Source organism: Procambarus clarkii, chromosome 38 (genome assembly GCF_040958095.1).
Source record: "Procambarus clarkii isolate CNS0578487 chromosome 38, FALCON_Pclarkii_2.0, whole genome shotgun sequence".
NCBI lineage: Eukaryota > Metazoa > Arthropoda > Malacostraca > Decapoda > Cambaridae > Procambarus > Procambarus clarkii.
In genome coordinates this window covers 40,564,512-40,588,302 of record NC_091187.1, presented here as the reverse complement: position 1 = coordinate 40,588,302, position 23,791 = coordinate 40,564,512, and the positions used below count along the sequence as shown (strand labels likewise).

The window sequence follows — 23,791 nt, the reverse complement described above, 5'->3', positions numbered from 1 at the left end:
TTAAGATTGTAATACAGTAATATTATATGGTAATAAGACAAGTTGGATAAGGGTATGCAATAGAAACAAACACATATGGGCTGGAAACACTGATGCACTTAAAGCTTAAGAATCCATTAACAATACTGGAATATTAGACAACAAACAAGACTAGTAGCTAATATTAATGGGCAGATATATAAGTGAGAAATTAAATTATTAATTTTTAATTCACAAAGTAATGAATTAAAGATTCAGATAATTTGACAGATTAAGAGTTCAAGGTTTATAACATTTTGGGAAATTGAAGTGTTAGTATCAACAGATAAATGGGTAAGTTGCAAATATTATAAGCTAAGAATATGATAACTAGACAAATTAAGCATTCAAAAAATTATTACATTATATAAAATTGAAGTCATTGTAGTAATAGTTATAAGAGGGTAAATTATATGTATTTAAAACCAATTATATAAAAAAGAAGCATATATTAATTTATATAAAAATATAAAAAAACTAAATTTAAATAAGGTTAGCCTAGGAAAGGCTTGGTCACTCGTGTGTTAGTTTCAGCAATGACATTGGAAGTTTGCTGGTTTCCAGTTATGTTACAATCAACAAAGAAAGCCTATAATTGTTGGACATTTTTTATTTCACGTCTTTTGCCTGTTCTTTCTTAGCAATGATTGTTCCATTCCTGGTGTAGCACTGCTTGATAAGATTTAGGTTTTGTTTGTGAACATGATGCAGTCTGTAGAGGAGGATCAACGCTGCTTGGTAAGGCACTCATTAATATAAAGGTTAGTTTTATATTTATAGCTGATTGAATGAGATCTTACTTATCATTGGGATAAGCTAGTTTAGTGAGCTTATCTGTCTGGTGCTTTAGTGATTGTTTTTATCTATTCTGATAGATTTAATAGTATCATTAAAGTTTATCTCTGATCTAATCAGTTGATGAGCTACACCTGAATAGTTCTCACATTCTTGTTCTTCAGGCAGTTTAGTAGAGCTGATGGTGAGCAAATCATGGAGTTTTTGTTGATCCCTCTTGTTTGGAGAACCTGAAACACTTATAAATCCATTACAATAGAACCTCGAGTGACGACCGCTTCAAATGGCGTGCAATTTGGTTAACGAACACCCTGATTGCCGACAATTCGTCTTGTTAGGCGAGCGCTCGTTTGAATAATGTGAACACCACATGGTGGGGTCGCGCTGCTTCTCGCAGATTCTCGGACGCCTCCGATGATGCAAATAAATTATTTTTCTTTGTTTAACCCTCAAACCGCTAGGGGCCCAAATGGAATTCACACCCACAGGCGCAACAAAAAAAAAAATTCCAAAAAATTCTTTCGTCTTATAGAAGTGTTCATTTTTGTTCCCTGATCACGGAAAAAATAACAAAAATATCGTAGGTGGCATATTTTAGCCGCAATAGGGTAGGGAAGTGTGGCAAAAAAGGGGCGTTGGCAGAGCCTTCGCCAGACGAGGTCTACTCCGCCTGAGCTGTCAGACGGCAGTTGCCACAAATATATTATTACCTAATTATTTCAATGTCTCTGATTGATTTTTTCTTATAGTTATTTTGCAGTAATATTATTCCTAAGTTCCCTGTTTATTGTCTCCCAGTCTACCATTTTATTATTATAATTTAATTTACTGAATAACCCATCTCTCGCTTGATCATTGTTTAGGTCTATTCTGGGTATTGATGGTAGTTTACACTTCAATGAGCTTGTGATCTGAGTATGTGGTATCTGATATCGTAATGTCCCTGATTATGCCTTCATTGTTTGTAAAGACCCGATCTAGAATATTTTCATTTCTCGTTGGTTCTGATATCTGCTGGTTGAGTGAAAATTTATCACAGAATCTAAGCAGCTCTCTAATCTGTGGTTGGTTATGTCCTGATAGATTTCCTTGTATAATATTATTGTTTGCTATTCTCTATCTTAGATTTGGCAAGTTGAAGTCACCTAAGAAGATAATATCAGGTATCGGGTTCACCAAATTATCAAGGCTATTCTCTATTTTGTTAATCTGTTCTGCGAATTCCTCAGCCGTTGTATCTCGCAGTTTGTATATTAGAATAAAAACTAAGTTTATTTTCTCTATTTTTACTCCCAATACCTCTACCACCTCATTTGTAAAGTCAAGGAGTTCCAAGCATACAAGGTCTTCCCTAATATACAGACCCACTCCTTCATGTGACCTAAATTACCCTATCACACCTTTATAGATTATATCCTGGAATCCAGATCTCACTGTCGAAGAATTCCCTTGCATGGGTTTCTGTGAAAGCTTCAAATACTGCATTTGATTCAGTGAGGAAGCCATTTATGAATTGTACTTTGTTTTTGTTTTTTCTTGTTTTTAGTCCTTGCATGTTGGCAAAGATGAATGAGTTTACTCAATTTGGGATAGTTTGACTGGGAGACTTTTTTGGCAGGTACATTATGTGAGGACATGTTTAGTTTGTTTGGCCCAGTGCTGATTGTTGTAGGGCAGTTGCCTGTCATAGTTGTAGTTCCTTTTTGGTGTACTCACCTAGTTGTGCTTGCAGGGGTTGAGCTTTGGCTCTTTGGTCCCGCCCCTCAACCGTCAATCAACTGATGTACAGATTCCTGAGCCTACTGGGCTCTAGCATATCTACATTTGATACTGTGTATGGAGTCATCCTCCACCACATCACTTTCTATAGTGCATTCCATTTACTAACTACTCTGACACTGAAAAAGTTCTTTCTAATGTCTTATGGCTCATTTAGGTACTCAGCTTCCACCTGTGTCCCTTTGTGCGTGTACCACCTGTGTTAAATAATCCATCCTTGTCTTCCCTGTCAAATTGTAATTTGTGTCTGTAATGTATCTGTATATGTATCGGGTGTGTAATTGTATCTGTGATTCTGGTATGCAAGTGGGTCTGGCATCCAGTTCCATACATTCTCTATGTCCCCCCTTTTGAAATCTCTTTTGGCTTGGTATAAAAAATTAATTGAGTTTCCTCAAAATTCATTATCTTGTTTGACACTCTTTATGCAACGTTTCGTGCCTTTCACATGAAAGTATTGGCAGCTGAGGTCATAGCATTTTCTGTCCTCGAGTGAGGTTTGGCACATGTCAGGATAGAAAAACCTACATGTTGATCCAAATTGACACTGTCCTTTCCTAAGTACATTTAAACATTTTTTGGGATGGTGGTAACTGCATTCTAATCCTTTCTTATTACCAGCATATCTATGTCTGCATATGCCCTTTACATAAAATTTATATATCTGTCCTTCTGGTCTGACTCGTTCTATCTGGGACTGTTGTAGTGTTTGTACCTATCGTGCTGTCTATTACACTTTCTAGTCTATGGTCGTCAGCATCCGGGCATACTGAATCAGAGTTTAGAACTTCCAGAGTTTCTGCTTCAGTTTCCTCCCTGACTATAGATTCTGCCTCTGGTCTATTAGAATTATTGTTGTTCATTTCAAACTCTCTCTGGATGGCTGGTACGCTTTCAATGAATTATGTTTTCCGGGATTATGCGTCATGTTATCTAGAAGGTTTTTTAGGATATTCCAAGATGGCAGGTCATTTTTATACACCCAGAGCAAATGGCCAGCTCTCAGTCCCATGGTGTTACTCCTATACAAGCTGAATGAAATCTATTCTTACATATATAACATTCAATTCCTGTTGCTTTCGACTTTTAAGGTTTTATTAGTGGCAGCAAATTAATTTGTTAACTGCCATTTTCTGGCGGGGAGCCCCGTCGGCTCCCCGGAACTTTACCAGGCTGATATGCTAATGTCAGACTTTGGCATCAGTCATGTGTATGGAAATCTAGGGCCTACCGGGGACCACGGCCAGAACCTGGCCCCCTCAGAGAGGCAAGGGGAGCAATGGCCTATAGAAACCCCCGTGTCGTTGGAAGCATTCTATGTCTGCCATCGACCGGGTCAAGCATCCAGAAAGGTAAGCATTCCAAAACAAACCCCTATTCTGGTGAAAATTGCTACCTAAAGCCGAACTAGTGGATAGAACTCCTCAACAGAAATCAAGCAAACTAGTATAACATCATACGTCACCCCGCCGCTGTCTGCGCAGCTCCCCCCTCCCCGGGAGGGGGAAGGGAGAGCCCCAGACCTCCCACGCCGGCTATCCACCCATCAGTTCTGAGGCTGGATGTCAAAACACGCGAAAAACCACCGCTGCCACATCCAGCCAGTCCTCCCTCACTCCTCCAACATCCTGGGTCACCATCACCACCAGTGTGGAGGTGCCAGTTTTCTATTTGGTGTCCTTAGTATTTCAGTATTTAGTAAACTGTCCTCAGTATTTTACTATTTCTAATATTACAGTATATGTATATTTAAATTTATATGCTTAACCCTTATGTACAGGTACTTATTGTATGTAGAGGAGTACAAGTCACTGTTGTTGACCGTAACCTTCCCCTCAGGTCTCTGGGTTGATGTGTCCTGTTGCCACTTCTTTGTTCTTAAACCATTAATGACTGGTTGGCTGTATCCATTATCATAAGGAATTTTATGCTTACTTTCTGGCTTCCTCTGTTGACTTACTCTATTATTTATTTCTAGATTCCCATTCCCATATTTCAATATAAATTCACAGTATATTCTCACTGAGGACGGCTCTAGCCCTGGTCACCTCGTGGCTAGTGTATACAGTATATTCTCACTGAGGACGGCTCTAGCCCTGGTCACCTCGTGGCTAGTGTATACAGTATATTCTCACTGAGGACGGCTCTAGCCCTGGTCACCTCGTGGCTAGTGTATACACATTCAAGGGTGTTGCCTTATTTTGGCACTCTTATACATCTCCACTTTTTCACATGGCAATATTCCTACATTTCAACTTTTATGTGTCGTGTTACACTTCACTGTAACTTCACTGAATCACTGTTTTAGAATAGCTAATACAGTGGAACCTCAGTATTCGGATTTAATTGGTTCCTGAAGGGGAGACGAATGCCAAAAAGTGCGAATGCCGAATAATTTGTTCTCATATGAAATAATGTAAATTGGATTAATCAGTTTCAGACCACAAAAATAAATATAGTTATACAATAATTAAATGAAATAAATGCTAACACACTTTACCAACACTTAGACATATGTTGATGGCATATGTGGAAGGTGGTGAGGCAGAGGAAGAGAGATGTTCTTGGCAGGGGAGTTCCATACCATTATAACTTCTGGTAGTTGTGCTTCTGGGATTCTTTCTCTTTTCTGTCTTTTTCTGTTTCCCTCATTACACTCACTGGATGCTTTTCTTACAAGAAACTTGTCCAAGGATAATTAATTTTGTCGGCACTTTAACCCTTAAATTGCGCATTGCATCATATGATGCTTTGACCGACTTGCAGTAAATTGCGCATCGCATCGTATGATGCTGTGGAGTACTATGCAAGATTTAAACGGCCCACGGGTACACGGGGTTCACCACACCTTCATCAGGGCTCTTGTAAACAGATGCCATAAAAAAAATTTGTGGGCTAAATTCCCGGGTGTTAAGGGCCTCAGTATTGAGTGAGCTACCAAGCCTGACGCACGCAGCATGAGCTCACAGCACTGCTGTTCAGCTTGTGACCACAACATTGCCTAAAGATGCCATAATATACTTGTTCATGCTATTATGTAGTGATGATATTATTACAGAAGACCCCTGACTGTGATAAAACTGACCAGGGTTCTGATAATAGCTGGATTGTGGTGATATTTAGCGCTGTCCTCCATGGAGGGAGGAGTAATGCTGTGGGAGGGAGGGTGGTGGCGTTGTCTTCTGACTGTGTGTGGCCACCTTTTATTGACTGCACTCAACATAGCAGCTTAGTGGTTCGCTATGGTGAACAAAAATGTAGATACTTCTATATAATGTGTGTATAGAGGGTATAAACAGCAATAGGAGAAGGTTGGGAGCCGCCATTTTGGTGAGGAAGGTGGCATCGTCTGCACGACTTATGTTGTTTACTGGTGACCACTATGGTCTTTGGACACCATACCAGTTTACTTGTACAAGTATGGTGAATAAAACAGGTAGATACTTATATATAATGTGTGTATATAGCGTAATAACACCACAAACAGTAGTGTTGGAGGAGAAATATTAGTGCGTCTGGCCTTGAGGGCGGCCGCCACCAGTTGACTGTGTGAGTAGCTACTTCTTGGTGCCTTTACTCACCATACAAGCTTAGATGTACAGTTATGGTGAACAAAACATGTAAATACTTATATATAACGTCTGTATATAAAAGCAAAAACAGAATGGTGGGAGGAGAATGGTGGCAAGTCAGGTAAAGTGAGGGAGGGAGGGAGAGGCAGCCAGTGGCGGGCTGCCACTGGCTGCCATTGCCACTGCCACTCAGCATACCAACTTAGTGGTTCGTTATGGTGAACATGAATGTAGATACTTTTATATAGCGTCTGTCTATAGTGAATAAAAGCAAAAACAGTATTGTGGGAGGAGAATGTGGGTGAGTCAGGTGACTTGAGGGAGGGAGCAAGTAGCAGCCAGTGGCGGGCTGCCACTGGCACTACCACTCAGCATGCCAACTTAGTGGTTCGTTATGGTGAACACGAATGTAAATACAGTACTTATATATAACGTCTGTATATAGTAAATAAAAGCAAAAACAGTATGGTGGGAGGAGAATGTGGGCAAGTGAGGTGTTGAGGGAGTGAGTGGCTGGCTGGTGTGTGGCAGTCACTTCTCGATACTTTTTGACTTATAATAGCAGCTTAGTGGTTCGTTATGGTGAACAAAACATGCAGATACTTATATATAACCTGTGTATATAGTGTAATAACCGACAAAGTATTTGTTCACTGTTTGATGAACATAATTGAATCAACAATATGCACACCATATTTTTGAGTACAGTGATGATTCACTTATTTTATTATATAAATATATCACACTACACACTATTGAATAATATTACAGCAAAAAAACTACGAAAAATCAATCAGAGACATTGAAATAATTAGGTAATTATCTCTTTGTGGCAACTCCGGCCTGACAGCTGGCAAGCAACAAAACGTCTGGGACGCACGCTGAGTCAGCGCCTGTTTTTTGCCAGACTTTCCCTCCCTATAGCGGGCAATATATGCCACTTACGATTTTTTTATTATTTTTCCCATGATCAGTGAACACAAATTAACAGGTTTAGAAGAAAATAAAATTTTTTTTTTTTTTTGGTATGCGCCTGTGAGTGACACGTGCTAAATAGCCAGGCGCCATACAAGGGTTAACCCCTCAACTGCGCAACACGCCTGCAGGCCCTCGACGGGGGGTGTGCAACGCGCCTCCAGGAATTTTATATTTTTAGCGTATAATTCAAAACTCCCGCGGCTACATGGGGTTCACATCAGCTTCCTCAGGGCTCTTATAAACAGATGGCATCTTTAAAAAAAATCGTGGGCAACATTCCCGGGTGTGAGAGCCTCAGTAGTGAGTGAGCAACCAAGGCTGGCACACGCATCATGAGCTCACAGCACTGCTGTTCAGCTTGTGACCACAGCATCACCAAATAATGTCAAAATATATATATAACTTGTATTATTTAGCCATGATAGTATTATAGAGGAGCCTGAGTGTGATAATGACTGGGTACAATGTTCAAATATCAGTGATTCAATGCTGTTCACAATGTTCACAGCGCTAGCCACAGCACCACAGCATTATTTCATCCATCTAGACACCTTCAAACGATTTCTTATGTTACTTTACAAAATAAAGCTGTAGTCAGTTATTCATTTACAGGATTTAGTGGGCCAGGATTGTGATAATAGCTGGATTTTGGTGATAATTAGCGCTGTGCATAGTATTGTGAAAGGATGAAGTTTGGTGAGGGAGGGAGAGAATCCATATAGCGTCACTGTGTGGGGCAGTCACTCTTGTTTTGCTCACTATACTAGCTTAGTGGTTCGCTATGGTGAACACATATGTACATGGATATATAGAATGTGTATATGTAGTGTAATAACAGCAACAGGAGTAAGTTGGGAGGAGCTATTTTGGTGAGGGAGGTGACGTCATAATAGTAGCATCGTCTGCTGGCTGCTGTGTGATTTCTCATGCAGTGTATGGCGGCCACTGTGCTGTTTGGACACAATTCCAGCTTACTTGCATAGTTCTGGTGAATAAAACATGTAGATACATATACATAACATGTGTAAATAGTGTAATAAAAACAATAACAGTATGGTGGGAGGAGGAGTGATGATGAGTACGATGTTGGAGGAGTGAGGGAGGGCTGGCTGGGAGTGGCAACTCACACTTGAGGAGTTCTGAGTGTGTTTATGGTGAATGTATATAGTGTGTAATAGTGTATAGTGTGTAAATATGTTGTAAATATACATAAATGAACATGAAACATTGTTGTGAGTAACAGTATGGTGGGAGGAGGAGTGATGGTGAGTACGATGTTGGAGGAGTGAGGGAGGACTGGCTGGATGTGGCAGCTGACACTCGCTGAGTTCTGAGTGTGTTTATGGTGTGTGTGTATATAGTGTGTGATAGTGTATAGTGTGTAAATAGATTGTATATATACATAAATTAGCATGATACATTAGAAGTATGTGCAAGATATGTGTACACGTGTGTCATGCACGTAACACAGTGTCTTCGGACAGTACGGATGTTCTACTGCCATAAAATAGTGTACGTGTTCTTTATACATAGGATTGGCACAAAAAAAACAAATGAAATGTATTTGTAACTTTTTTTTTTTTTTTGAGATATATACAGGAGTTGTTACATTCTTGTACAGCCACTAGTACGCACAGCGTTTCTGGCAGGTCCCTGGAATATGATCCCCGCCTCGAAGAATTGTTTTTACAACCAAGTACCCATTTTACTGTTGAGTTAAAGAGAGGCTACAGTTAAGGATTTGCGCCCAGTAAATCCTCCCTGGCCAGGATACGAACCCATGACAAAGCGCTCGCGGAACACCAGGCGAGTGTCTTATCACACACCACGGAGACTGGGAGCTGAACGCAAAAAGTGAATAAAAATATATTCGTGGCAACTCGCGCATCTTGAGCCGGGCACCCTACTGGCCCTGGGAGCATATGCCACAGGCGACCGGGGATTGATGACATCACGCGCGAACTGACGGACCCCATAGTAGCCAAAGTAAGTAGTGGTACTTCGGAGTACGAGCGTCCCTGTTTACGCATTTTTCAGATTACGAGCAGGATTTGCTCGGAAAATTTACATCGGAATACGAGGGTGTTGATACTCGTAAAGGCCAACCTAGTGCATGGTGGCGCGGCGATCGCCGCTCAGTTTACCAGTGCCTTGTGCCCAGTGACTATCCCGCCTCAATTCTTCACAAGGATTCTTCACGGTGTTTTGTCGAATATTTGGCCATTTGAGCATAAAAGTTATTATATATCTCGCAATGGGTCCCAAGAAAGCCAGTGGTAAGGTTCAACCTAAGAAAATAGTTGTGAGTAGAGGCAGTAGAGGCCTTCCTCATTAAGAAAATGTGTGAAGTATGGAAAGAACTGCTAAGTTTTGTTGAAAAAACTCAACCAGAAAAGCTGTAGCAGGCCGTTGCATTGACCTTTTAAATAACAATGTGAGGTCTTACTACGGTCAAGTGTTAAAATGTAGGGAAAAAGAAACAGATTCTTAGTAAGACAAGCAAGCAGTGAGCCACAAGCAGGTCCTAGTGGTATGCAGGCAAAGCGTGCCAGAGTGTGCACACACCACCAGAAGCTGAAACTGAACCTCGCCGAGGCAAAACGTTTAAATGAGAGCAGGAATGAAGAAGAAATCAATTCTTTTTTCTACAAAGTGATAGGGGTAGGCAGACCAGTAAAGTGGTACATAAAGGCAAACCAACAAAAGCATTAAAGAGAGGGGGAGTGAAAAATAAGGAGAGGGGAAACAAGTTCCTGAAGATTGCATACACCAACATAGATGGAGTGAGATTGAAGATACTGGAGTTAAGTGATGTAATACAGCTGCAGACACCAGACATTGTTGCACTCACGGAAACAGAACTTGAAGATGTTATTTTAAATGAGGTCATATTCCCAAGGGGTTACTCAATTTGGAGACGGGACAGAAAAATTAGGAAAGGCGGTGGCGTTGCTGTGCTGGTGAAAGAACACCAAAAGGTGAACGAAATAATGACTGACAATCCACAAGAAGTTGATATAATAGCACTAGAGATCTGCCATGAGGATGATAAACTAATGATCATAAATGCATACAGTCCACCGCTAAGCAGCACATGGTCAAAGGAGGAGCTAGATAGTAAACGAGAAGGTTTTATAACAATAATGAGAGAGATTATAGCGAGAGCGGATAACGATAGATCACAACTGTTGATAGTCACCGACATCAACTTGAAATCCATAGACTAGGAAGCATATGAAGCTAAAACAGAAGATTTTTGGACCTGTAGATTTGTAGACCTCATCCTGGAAACATTTTTGTATCAACATGTTAAACAAGCTACGAGGATGAGGGAAGGGGACGTTCCCTCCATGCTAGATTTGATATTTACCAGGAAGGAGGAAGAAATATTTGACATTCAGTACCTTCCTCTCTTGGGTAAAAGTGACCATGTCTTTTTGGGAATAAAGTATGCAATGTGTTATAATCTGGAAGAAAATATGAAGGTTGATGCAATTGAAAAACCTGACTTTAGTAGAGGACATTATGGCAACCTTAAAAAAATTTTCAGTGGGTATAATTGGACAGACTTGTTGCTAGGCAAGGAAGTGAATGAGATGTATGTCAAGTTTTGTGAAATATATGATAAAGGCACAAAAAAAAATTATACCAAAACATAGAAGCAGAACTAGGAAACAGGATTGGTTCAACAGTAAGTGCGAGAGGGCCAGAGACCAAAAGACACAAAAATGGAATCAATACAGGAAGAGGCCAAACCCCTTAACATACCAGCGATACAAAGATGCGAGGAACAACTACACGGCAGTGAGGAGAGAGGTAGAAAGAAATTTTGAAAAAGGGATTGCAGACAAATGTAAAACAGAACCAGGTCTATTCTATAAATTCATAAACAACAAATTGCAGGTAAAGGATGATATACAGAGGTTGAAAATGGGAAATAGATTCACAGAAAATGAAAAGGAAATGTGTGAAACATTAAACGAAAAGTTCCAAAGTGTGTTTGTACAAAATGAAATCTTCAGGGAACCTGATACAATAAGAATTCCAGAGAACAACATAGAGCACATAGAGGTGTCTAGAGACGAAGTGGAAAAAATGCTTAAGGAGCTAAATAAGAACAAAGCAGTTGGTCCAGATGGAGTTTCACCATGGGTTCTGAGAGAATGTGCACCTGAGCTCAGCATTCCTCTTCAACTGATTTTTCAGGCATCCCTGTTTACAGGAGTTGTAGCTGATGTGTGGAAAAAGGCTAACATGGTTCCAATCTACAAAAGTGGAAGCAGGGAAGACCCCCTTAATTATAGACCGGTATCATTGACAAGTGTTATAGTCAAAATATTGGAAAAAATAATTAAAACTAAATGGGTAGAACACCTGGAGAGAAATGATGTAATATCAGACAGACAGTATGGTTTTCGATCTGGAAGATCCTGTGTATCAAATTTACTCGTTTCTATGATCGAGCAACAGAGATATTACAGGAAAGAGATGGTTGGGTTGACTGCATCTATTTAGACCTAAAAAAGGCTTTCGACAGAGTTCCACATAAGAGGTTGTTCTGGAAACTGGAAAACATTGGAGGGGTGACAGGTAAGCTTCTAACATGGATGAAAAATTTTCTGACTGATAGAAAAATGAGGGCAGTGATCAGAGGCAATGTATCGGACTGGAGAAATAAACACCAGTGATGTTTATTGTCTACATAAATGATCTACCAGTTGGTATACAGAATTATATGAACATGTTTGCTGATGATGCTAAGATAATAGGAAGGATAAGAAACTTAGATGATTGTCATGCCCTTCAAGAAGACCTGGACAAAATAAGTTTATGGAGCACTACTTGGCAAATGGAATTTAATGTTAATAAATGCCATGTTATGGAATGTGGAATAGGAGAACATAGACCCCACACAACCTATATATTATGTGAGACATCTTTAAAGAATTCTGATAAAGAAAGAGATCTAGGGGTGGTTCTAGATAGAAAACTATCACCCGAGGACCACATAAAGAATATTGTGCGAGGAGCCTATGCCACGCTTTCTAACTTCAGAATTGCTTTTAAATACATGGATGGTGATATACTAAAGAAATTGTTCTCGACTTTTGTTAGGCTAAAGCTAGAATATACAGCGGTTGTGTGGTGCCCATATCTTAAGAAGCACATCAACAAACTGGAAAAGGTGCAAAGACATGCTACTAAGTGGCTCCCAGAACTGAAGGGCAAGAGCTACAAGGAGAGGTTAGAGTCATTAAATATGTCAAAACTGGAAGACAGAAGAAAAAGAGGTGATATGATCACTACATACAAAATAGTAACAGGAATTGATAAAATTGATAGGGAAGATTTCCTGAGACCTGGTACTTTAAGAACAAGAGGTCATAGATATAAACTAGCTAAACACAGATGCCGAAGAAATATTAGAAAATTCACTTTCGCAAACAGAGTGGTAGACGGTTGGAACAAGTTAGGTGAGAAGGTGGTGGAGGCCAAGACCGTCAGTAGTTTCAAAGCGTTATATGACAAAGAGTGCTGGGAAGACGGGACACCACGAGCGTAGCTCTCATCCTGTAATTACACCAGAGAAGTCCTCACTGCCGAATGTTATAATGGAAGGGGACTCCCCTTCCAAACAGTAACACCTCTCCTCCTCCCCCCTCCTCACCATCTTCCATACACCAACAGTAGTCTTCAGCAAGGATAAGTAATAACTTGAACATACTTTTGTAGTAAAGATTTATATGAATTAGGTATAAAATTTAGTTTGAAGTGAGGTTTTTGGGTAGTCAGGAACAGATTAATTCATTTCCCATTATTTCTTATGAGGAAATTAGCTTCGGTTTACGAGTTTTCAGATTACGAGCTGTCTCCAGGAACGGATTAAACTCTTAAACCGAGGTACCCCTGTACAATTTCGACTTTTTGTTAACATATCCATACTCAGGGAAAGGTTTTTGACACTTAAAAAAAAAAAAAAAAATCCAGAGAATTTATTTCCTATGCACGGGGGTTGGGTGGGGTGCCGTATTCGGAAGCCGAGCAGCCCAGTGGTTAAGATGTTTCTAAAGTGAGACATGGCATTGCCATTCAACAGGTTTATAACACGGTTTGTCAGGAATGATAATTTTCATGAAAATGTTTGCCATTTTGCACACATTCCTTTTATTAGAGAACTAGATTTAGGAATACCAAACTCTGTGTCAAGAGCAGACACACGGGCACCACTTTCATATTCAGCTACGAGTTCTTTCTGTGGGAACCGACCTGTGAGATTTATATTTATTTAATTTATATGAATTTATATAGAATTTATATTTACGTTAATTTGTATACTTCGATAGCAATTTGTATAATGATAAGTGGACTGTATTTCTGCAATAATCTCATAATCTCACAAATCGCTCCTCTACACATTAGGGGGGTTTATATTAAATTTATATATATGCAGCCAATCAAACTACAGTATTAACTACACATTGAAGAGGTTCCTTATCTTATTGTACAGCAGGCCTTAGTCCACCAGGTATAACCAGGATTTAGACACCAAATTATCCTCTTTGAGGTAGCTTCCATCACCCAGTAACTGGTACACAAAGCAAGCTTCCTCATCTTGACCTGTCAAAAGGGCGCTAGCTGTAAAGCCAGAATCCTAATATATGACAGCTATATCAGAGAAAACACTGTACAAGGAACCATAAAGACCTGGCTTAATTACCTTTAGTATGAGGCGATCTCGTGATCTAACCGGCACACCCTATATCTATTGACATTAATGGCCATAAATGAAAGATAAACGGGTTTCGGAAAGACACTTCCCTTGAGATTGATGACAGCGTGTTGATAATGGCAGATCACTACTCTGATCTTCCATAACACTTCGTCCAAGAGAATTTATAGGAGCCGAATTTGCTCCACGACTCTGGTCTAATTACAATAACAATGGCTGGCCACTCCCTCCTCCCTGACGCCTGGCTTACATTGTCCAGATGACAGTAAGTGATAGAAGGGTCACATTTACTCTATTTTAATTCTGATAATTAAGTTAATTTATATGAGATGTTTTTATGATGGTAAAGTCCAAAGACTAATGTATTTAAGAATAATTCCCACCATAATAGGTGGTGAATTTATAATAGTATGTGGTAATGATATCCCATTTTCTATAAACGGAAATTCCACTACAATTTACATTTTCTATGGGTAACTTGTGTATACAACACAGCAATATTATCTGTCTGTATGATATTATTAAATGGTGTCGGATTTTCCGACACTTTCTTCATCTGTATCATGATGAAGAATATAACTTATTTTTTTTTTTTGCTTGGCCCTTATCACTAACCCTCATAGGTGACATGGCGACTTATTTACACTAAGAATATCAAACATATCCAAAATATCCCAGAGAAAAGTGTAGTGGGTTGTGTAGTGAACAACAGCTATGGTGAAACTGAAGCATCAGGGACGCATGTTTACTTCTGAATGCTGTGCAAACGGATGAATACCGAACATGAACACAGTGTCTGAATACTGTAACGTGTGAATTGGAAGCAGTGCAAATATTGAGGTTCCTCTGTACAAGGAAATTATGTAAATATTATATAATTTGTATTGATAAATACAGTACAGTACTGTAATATTACTTTTTGTTGCAAATACATCTAGCTTAACCAAATATTCTTTTCCACAGGATAACAAGCCAGAGGAATGTTCAGTGTGTTATAACGATTATGACGACAATCAACTACGGCCTCGCACACTGCCGTGCGGCCACACATTCTGCTCCCAGTGTATTGACAATGCTATCAAGAATGGTCAGCTGAACTGCCCCAGCTGCCGTGCCGAGCATGCTGCCACTGCTGCTACTCTGTTCCCAATTAATTATGGTATGGAAGCCCTTATCAGAAAACTAAAAGGTATCGAGGTTGTGCCAGGGGTAACAGTACCAGCAAAACCCATTAAAACTCCTGCGAGAGGAATCAGTAAGAAGTTACGTTCCCTGGTGCAGGAGCAGAAGAGCATCATCAGCAGCCTCATTACTAGCTGTGAAGAGGTACTGTCCCAGCTGGGGGAGTACCGGGGGCAGCTGGGGGACTGGAAGACTTGCCACCTCCAGCTCCAGGACAGACTCTATGCTCTGGTAGAGCAGAACAAGTCAACAATGAAGCTCTTGGAACTGGAGGATACCAGTGTGGTGGATATGACAACACAAGGAGAGGAAGGGAAGACTCAGCTGCAGGCCATGTTGGGGAGCCTCAACACAGTCAACACCCTACAGGAGGTTGACACAACCATAGACACAGCTGATGAGTGCAGCATGAAGGTAGAAGATTGGCTCAAGAAGTGCCAGGAACTCTTCCCAGATGTCAAGACTGTCCACACCTCAGTGAAGGTACGTTGCTGAAGGTCACATTGTTCTCACCCAACTGAGTGTAGTATTGCCTCTATATAAACACTTTTGACATGGAGACACAATAAGATGAGAGTTGACTTTATATATAGGAAACTTTCTGGGGGAAGCCCCTTCGGCTTCACTGAGCTATCCGGGCTGATATGAGTGTATTAGACCCCTGACATCAGTCAAGCGAATGGAGTTCTAAGCCTAACACTGACCATGAGCCAGAACCTGGCCTCCCCTCAGAAAGGCACGACAAGCAATGGCCTATAGAAACCCCGTGTGGTTGAAAGCATTCTATATCTGCCATCAACCGGGTAATGCACCCAGAAAAGTAGGCATCCCAAAACAAACCTCTATTCTGGTTAAAAGATTGCTACTGGAAGCCGAACTATTGGACAGAACTCCCCAAATGAAAAATGAGCAAACGAACCTGGTGTCACAACCTTCACAGTGCCGCCGTCTGCGCAGTAACCCCCCCTCCTCGGGAGGGAGTAGGGGAGCCCCAGACCCACGTGCCGGCTATCCACACACCAGTTCTGTGGCTGATGTGCTTCCTGGACGGTTGTGCGACTCTGGCTCTGAATTTTCCAGTGCTGTGCCTTGTGATGTGGTCCTGTCCGGTGGTGGTGTGCGAGCCAGGAGTACTTTTACCAGTACTCAGTCTGCTTGTGCCTAGGGTTACCTTCCCTAGGCAGGTAGCCCTAGAGTACTGCCTGTAAGTACTGCCCATGGAGCTTGGGGCTACCTTCCACAAATCACCTTTGGGGTCTACCGCTGCTGTGGGCTTTTGCTGCTCAGTGATTACCCTCCATTGGAGTCAGCTGAGGTGCTTCATGCACCCTTCTTTGCCTCTGGGAAGGAGGTAGTTTTCGTCACTGGTTGGGATGCAAGGTACTGTGCAGCTAGTTGTCATCTACTCATAGTGGCCGGCTCTGTTCCGCCTGGGCACGTTGTGCTCCTGCGAGATTTTTTGTTTTTTTATTGTTTTTGTTTTCCTGCCTGGTGGGGGTCTGCCCCTTGGTTTTGGTCCTCACCCAATTATATCTTGGTGGTCCTCTACTAGGTACCCGTGAGTGTACATGTCCCGTGAGTTCAGCAATTTGGAGTTTGTTTTGGTAATTTTTGGCGCTGGTTAGCAGTTCCTAGTCTAGGCTTCCCCTGGTGAGAATACGCGACAAAGGGCCCTGGAAAACCCTATGTGGCTCAGTGGTCTGATGGAGGCGTCCCTCGAGTCCCATCTTGCTTCGTACGAGTTTTAAAGGTTGCTCTGTCTCCTTATCTCAGGGTGACACTCGCTGTTTGTGCCTCCGTCATGCTGCCTGTTGGGTCGGTGACACCTTCAACCTGGAGTCCCGCGAGTTTTGTTCCTTGTTTGTACTCCAATACACCCAGTCCACTGATAATGATCTACGGGTGCAGGCAGCTACGGCATTGCATGCGCGTTTTAGGTTGCTGCAATGACCTAGGTTGGATGCTCACCCAGAAGCCCTGAGACTGCCCCATGTTTGGTTATAGGGACCCAGATTTGGGGATGTTAGTCGTTTCGACTTTGGTTTTGTCAGTGCCCCCTTGTCCTTCCCCTGCTGTTGTTCGTCTTGTTCCTCCCCCCCTCCCCCTTGCTTCTGGCTCTGATGCATCTGAGAGTTTCAGAGTCGGGGTAGGGTTTAGTTGGTGTTGAGACTCTGACAGTTTCAGGGGATGCCCCTTCCTGTGCGACGATGGAGGCATTCAAGCCTGTTCCTTCAGCTGGTGCTTCTGGGTTTGACCAGTGGGCCCTCTTTATTCCAGCTTTTCCGGTGGCTTCTGCCTTTTCTTTTGAGGCAGGGGGCTTGGAGGACGGCTCAGCCCCGGGGCCTGATGTGGAGGTTCCCGGGGCAGGGGGAGGGGATGACTTGGGAGGCTTGGGCCCATTACACCCCGCTTGGTTTTTGGTACTCTCGGAGCAGGGCTTGTTACAGTGGGTAGGGTTTTCTTATCTTCCCTCCCTGTACGAGTTTGATATGGCGTCGACTCCTCCCTGTATTCGGTTCTGTGTTTTCTTGTGTGCTTCAGTCCAGTCCTTCCGGAGGTTTTTGGCCTCTCGCATCCCACCTCATGAGGTGCAGGAGGCTCTTAAGGTGGTTCAGGTTTACCTGGGGGACAACTATGTGCACCTCAATGCGTGCTTGTTCACCCCTGCCCTTCCTCGGGATGTCGGCATTGTGCAGCTTCACATGCAGGTTCCCACCCTTTTAGCTGCCCTGGTTGCTGAGAGTTTTTGTGCCCGTGGCCTTTTGGTGTTGGTCTTGCGGTTCTTTTCCCTTCTCAAGCGGTCTTTGAATTGACTTGAAGAGGACATGGAGGCACTTGGGACCGATCCTGGGTCTAATGCGTTGGTTTTGACAGTGCGAGCATCGTCTGCCCTGTTGAAGCTGTTCGTGTTGCGGACATCCCGCATCCCTGCAGGATGCTGCAGGATGCAGTGTCTGTTTTTGTTTCTTATCTCGCATGTCGGCAGGCGATGATCTTTCAATCCGTGGAATCCGCTTGGGCTCTGGTTCTTAGGTTTCTTTGCCTGTTTGTCCTTTGCTGTTTACAGAGTCTGTGGTGGTGCAGTATCTTCAGGTAGCTTTTTCCGGTTGCCGTCCCATGTCAAACTTGTTTGTTCTCCAGGGGGCCTGTGGGGAGGTCTTCCCAGAAGGGTTGTGCCAGGGCTTGGGGTTCCTCTTGTCGTGGTAGGCCAGTGGTGCCAGTTTTGGGGATCACACAGCCTTCAGAACTGATGACGGCTGGTTAGCGCGGTGATCGCTCTGCTCATAATGGGCTTTTCATATCGTTTCTGATGGCCTGCGGTAGTGTTGGGTGGCCCCTCCTCCTTTAGGGGGTTCGGGGCTGGTGGGTGGGTCCCTCAGGTGAGTCCCGCATGTTTTCAGTTCTGAAACGGGACTGTGCAGACCTGCAGTTCATTCTGGACTTGCTCTGTCTGAGCCCTTGGGTCTCCTGTCCCTTCTTTCGGATGTCTACTCTGTCCCAGGTCTGTCTTTTCTTGGAGCCGGGCACTTGGATGGTGTCCCTTGACTCCGGGATGCATATTGGCATGTCCCAATTCATCTGGGGTTCAGGGACTGGCTTGGTTTTGTTGTGGGGCATCAGGCTTACCATTTTCATTGCCTTCCATTCAGCTCGAATCTGGCACCTTGCGTGTTCACACGCCTTACCCAGGTTATGGTGGCCCATCTGCTTCTCTTAAGGGTTCGGGTTTTGGCCTACCTTGATGACTGGATGGTGTGGGCTCCCAGCCAGTCCGCACGTCTGCTCACCAGGGATTTGGTTTTTTCCCAGCTCACCTGATTCGGGTTCCTGGTGAGCTGGAGAAGTCCCATCTGGTTCCCTCTCAGGTTCGGTCTTGGCTGGGTCTTGTGTGGGACTCTCGGAGTGCTTCCTTGTCTCTTCCTCCGGAGGCCCTTTGGCAGCAGTCCCGCCTTCGCCTGTTTCTGGGGGGATCCCGGGTCACGCGGTGGTTGCTCGAGGGTTTGTGTGGGAGTCTGAGCTTAGCAGTGATGGTCTACCCACCGGGTCGGGTTTGGTTTCGTTGGTTGTTCTGATTCCTTTGGGGTCATCCCTTCGGCCTCTCTCGCGATCGCTGGGTTTGGCCTCTGGGGGCCTTGCATCAGTTGCTGAGTCGCCGACTTCCTCTTTGGGTTTTTCGGGGGTTCACTGCCTTGCTGCCTACCCGAGCCCTCGCTCAATGTGTTCATGGACGCATTGTCTCTAGTCTGGGGCTTTGTGACCAGTGCTCAGAGTACCGGCCAGGAGTGGTGAGGTCTTTCCTTCCTGACCCACAGCTTGGTGTGGGAGTTTGTGGTGGTGTGGCTGTCACTTCGTAGGGTTCAGGTTGCTCGCGGATCGATGGTCAGGCTCCATTTGGACTGCTCCCCAGTGGTTCATTGCCGGGGTTCGATGCGGTCCTTGGCTCATTGGGGCTGGTAGCTTCGGGTGACTCGTCTGCTGAGTTCTCAGTGTTTGGCTCTCCTGGCAGTTCACATTCGGGGGGGGAGGGGGTCCAACGTCCTGGCGGACGGCCTGTCTTGGTTCATTCCACTGTCCACGGAATGGACGGTCGACGCTGACTCGTTCAATTGGCTCTGCCGGACATACGGGCTTCTGGAAGTGGACCTCTTCGCATCTGCATGGTTGGGGCGCCTCCCATTATATGTGGCACCCTTCCCCAACTGCAAGGCTGTCAGGGTCGACGCCTTCAGGCAGGACTGGTCAAGGTGGGGTTTCCTGTACCACTTCACCATTGTTCAGCTGTTACTCCAGGTCCTAACTCGCTTGGAGACTACCAAGGGAGAATAGTCCTCTTAGCTCCTTGGTGGCCCGGCCCAGCCTTGGTTTCAGGTGCTGTTTGCTCGATGTCTGAACCCCGCGGGTCTTCCCGTGGCTCTGCCTCTTTCAGTAGATCGGACCAGTCCGTTACGTAGCTGGTTCTATCTTCTCCTTGAGTCTTCATGTCCAGTCTTTTTGATGTGGGTCTATCTCCGTTTGTATGGTGATCAGGTGGCTTTGTTAATGGTGTCCCACTTTGCATGCTTCATCTCTGTTTCAGTATGAAGTTTCCTGGCGGTCCTTCTGTTATTTCTTATCCCTTCGTAGGTCTCTGTTACGGTTGTCCTCTCCTTCCTTTCGTTGTTGTTTTGGGACTGTCATCTTATGCAGATTACTGTATAAACCCGCTAATCTGGACTATATGGGTAGGACCCCATGCCAGATAAGCCGGTTTTCTGGATTAACATACTTTTTCACCGCGTGTGTCCAAAAGTGACCATTTCCAAAAATGTTTGTACGGACAACCACTTGGTTTGCAAACTTAAGTTATCCAAAGGCAGGCATGGAGGGAGCTGTCAAGTCAGTCAGTCAGTCCAGTCCAGTCAGTGGAGGAGAGGTAGTGAGGGATGTGTAATTACCTAAGTGTAGTTACAGGATGGGAGCTACACTCGTGGTGTCCCGTCTTCCCAGCACTCTTTGTCATATAACGCTTTGAAATTACTGACGGTTTTGGCCTCCACCACCTTCTCACCTAACTTGTTCCAACCGTCTGCCACTCTGTTTACAAAAGTGAATTTTCTTATATATCTCCGGCAGCTTTGTTTCGTTAGTTTAAATCTATGACCTATTGTTCTTGAAGTGCCAGGTCTCAGAATTCTTCCCTATCAATTTTATTGATTCTTGTTACTATAATGAACGTAGTGATCATATTGCCTCTTTTTCTTCTATCCTCTAGTTTTTGCATATTTAATGCCTCTAACCTCTCCTCGTAGCTCTTCTCCTTCAGTTCTGGGAGCCACTTAGTGGCATGTCGTTTGCACCTTTTCCAGTTTGTTGATGTGCTTCTTATGATATGGGCACCATACAACCGCTGCATATTCCAGCTTTCGTCTAACAAAAGTCGTGAACAATTTCTTTAGTATATCTCCATCCATGTATTTAAAAGCAATTCTGAAGTTAGAAAGTTTAGCATAGGCTCCTCGCACAATGTTCTTAATGTGGTCCTCAGGTGACAGTTTCTATCTAGAACCACCCTTAGATTCCTTTTTTTTTTTAGAATTCTTTAAAGATTTCTCACATAATTTATAGGTTGTGTGGGGTCTATGTTCTCTAGTTCCACATTCCATAACATGGCATTTATTCACATTAAATTCTATTTGCCGAGTGTTGCTCCATGTACTTATTTTGTCCAGGTCTTCTTGAAGAGCATGACAATCATCTAGGTTTCTTATCTTCCCTATTATCTTAGCATCATCAGCAAACATGTTCATGTAATTCTGTATTCCCACAGGCAGATCGTTTATGTAGACAATGAACATTACCGGTACGATAACTGAACCCTGTGGTACTCCACTCGTGACATTCCTCCAATCTGATACCTTGCCTCAGTTTACGGCCCTCATTTTTCTGTCAGGAAATTTTTCATCCATGTTAGAAGTTTACCTGTCACCCTCCAATATGTTCCAGTTTCCAGAACATCCTCTTATGGGGAACTCTGTTGAAAGCCTTTTTTAGGTCCAGATAGATGCAGTCAACCCAACCATCTCTTTCCTGTAATATCTCTGTGGCTCGATCATAAAAACTGAGTAAGTTCGTTACACAGGATCTTCCAGATCGAAAACCATACTGTCTGTCTGATATTATATCGTTTTTCTCCAGGTATTCTACCCATTTAGTTTTAATTATTTTTTTTCCAATATTTTGACTGTTACACTTGTCAATGATACAGGTCTATAATTAAGGGGGTCTTCCCTGCTTCCACATTTGTAGATTGGAACTATGTTAGCCTTTTTCCACACATCAGCTGCAACTCCTGTAAACAGGGATGCCTGAAAAATCAGTTGAAGTGGAATGCTGAGCTCAGGTGCACGTTCTCTTAGAACCCATGGTGAAACTCCATCTGGACCAACTGCTTTGTTCCTACTTAGCTCCTTGAGCATTTTTTCCACTTTGTTTCTAGACACCTCTATGTGCTCTATGTTGTTCTCTGGAATTCTTATTGTATCTGGTTCCCTGAAGACTTCATTTTCTACAACACACTTTGGAATTTTTCATTTAATGTTTCACATATTTCCTTTTCATTTTCCGTGAATCTATTTCCCATTTTCAACCTCTGAATATTATCCTTTGCCTGCAATTTGTTGTTTATGAATTTATAGAATAGACCTGGTTCTGTTTTACATTTGTCTGCAATCCCTTTTTCAAAACTTCTTTCTGCCTCTCTCCTCACTGCCGTGTAGTTGTTTCTCGCATCTTTGTATCGCTGGTATGTTTGGGGGTTTGGCCTCTTCCCTGTATTGATTCCATTTTTATGTCTTTTGGTCTCTGGCCTTCTTGCACTTTCTGTTGAACCAATCCTGTTTCCTAGTTCTGCATCTCTGTTTTGGTAAAGAAAAATTTGTGCCTTTATCATATATTTCACAAAACTTGACATACATCTCATTCACTTCCTTGCCTAGCAACAAGTCTGTCCAATTATACTCACTAAAAAATTTTCTAAGGTCACCATAATGTCCTCTCCTGAAGTCAGGTTTTTCAACTGCTTCAACCTCCTTATTTTCTTCCAGATTATAAAGCATTGCATATTTTATTCCCAAAAAGACATGGTCACTTTTACCCAAGAGAGGAAGGTTCTGAATGTCAAATATTTCTTCCTCCTTCCTGATAAATATCAAATCTAGCATGGAGGGAACGTCCCCTTCCCTCATCCTCGTAGCTTGTTTAACATGTTGATACAAGAATGTTTCCAGGATGAGGTCTACAAATCTACAGGTCCAAAAATCTTCTGTTTTAGCTTCATATGCTTCCCAGTCTATGGATTTCAAGTTGATGTCGCTGACTATCAACAGTCGTGATCTATCGTTATTCGTTCTCGCTATAATCTCTCTCATTATTGTTATAAAACCTTCTCATTTACTATCTAGCTCCTCCTTTGACCATGTGCTGCTTGGCGGTGGACTATATGCATTTATGATCATTAGTTTATCATCCTCATGGCAGATCTCTAGTGCTATTATGTCAACTTCTTGTGGATTGGCAGTCATTATTCGTTCACCTTTAGGTGTTCTTTTACCAGCACAGCAACGCCACCGCCTTTCCTAATTTTTCTGTCCCGTCTCCAAATTGAGTAACCCCTTGGGAATATGACCTCATTTAAAATAACATCAAGTTTTGTCTCCGTGAGTGCAACAATGTCTGGTGTCTGCAGCTGTATTACATCACTTAACTCCAGTATCTTCGATCTCACTCCATCTATGTTGGTGTATGTAATCTTCAGGAACTTGTTTTCCCTCTCCTTATTCTTCACTCCACCTCTCTCTAATGCTTTTGTTGGTTTGCCTTTATGTACCACTTTACTGGTCTGCTTATCCCTATCACTTTGTAGAAAAAAGAATTGATTTCTTCTTCATTCCTGCTCTCATTTAAACTTTTTGCCTCGGCAAGGTTCAGTTTCAGCTTCTCTCTGTCTTCTTTTGAAAGATCTCGTCTTAACGACCACACTTTCCCATCCTCATCACTTTGTAATTTTCTAGCATTCCTTAGTACTTCTTCCATCTGTTTTGCACCATTTAGGGTGATCCTCAAAGGTCGATCTTTCCCTTTTACATATCTGCCTATTCTCCTGTAGTCGCACACATTCTCTATGGTTGTAAGACCTTCCACGAGGCCAACAATTTTATCTACTATTTCACTTCTTCTACAGCTCTTTCTGACCTAGATG

The 23,791-nt window shown here is 42.7% G+C and overlaps 1 protein-coding gene across 2 annotated transcripts in view; it reads left to right on the top strand.

The window, feature by feature from the left end:
• The window catches only part of LOC138372433 (uncharacterized), a 289,657-nt gene that overhangs the window by 11,800 nt on the left and 254,066 nt on the right, over positions 1-23,791 (top strand). Inside the window, exon 3 of one of the 2 annotated variants that reach the window (XM_069337918.1) lies at positions 14,836-15,537. The exons of the other annotated variant lie outside the window; for it this stretch is intronic. Within the exon in view, the coding sequence (XP_069194019.1) occupies positions 14,836-15,537 (702 nt within the window). The remainder of the gene's footprint in view (positions 1-14,835; positions 15,538-23,791) is intronic. 2 annotated transcript variants of the gene reach the window in all.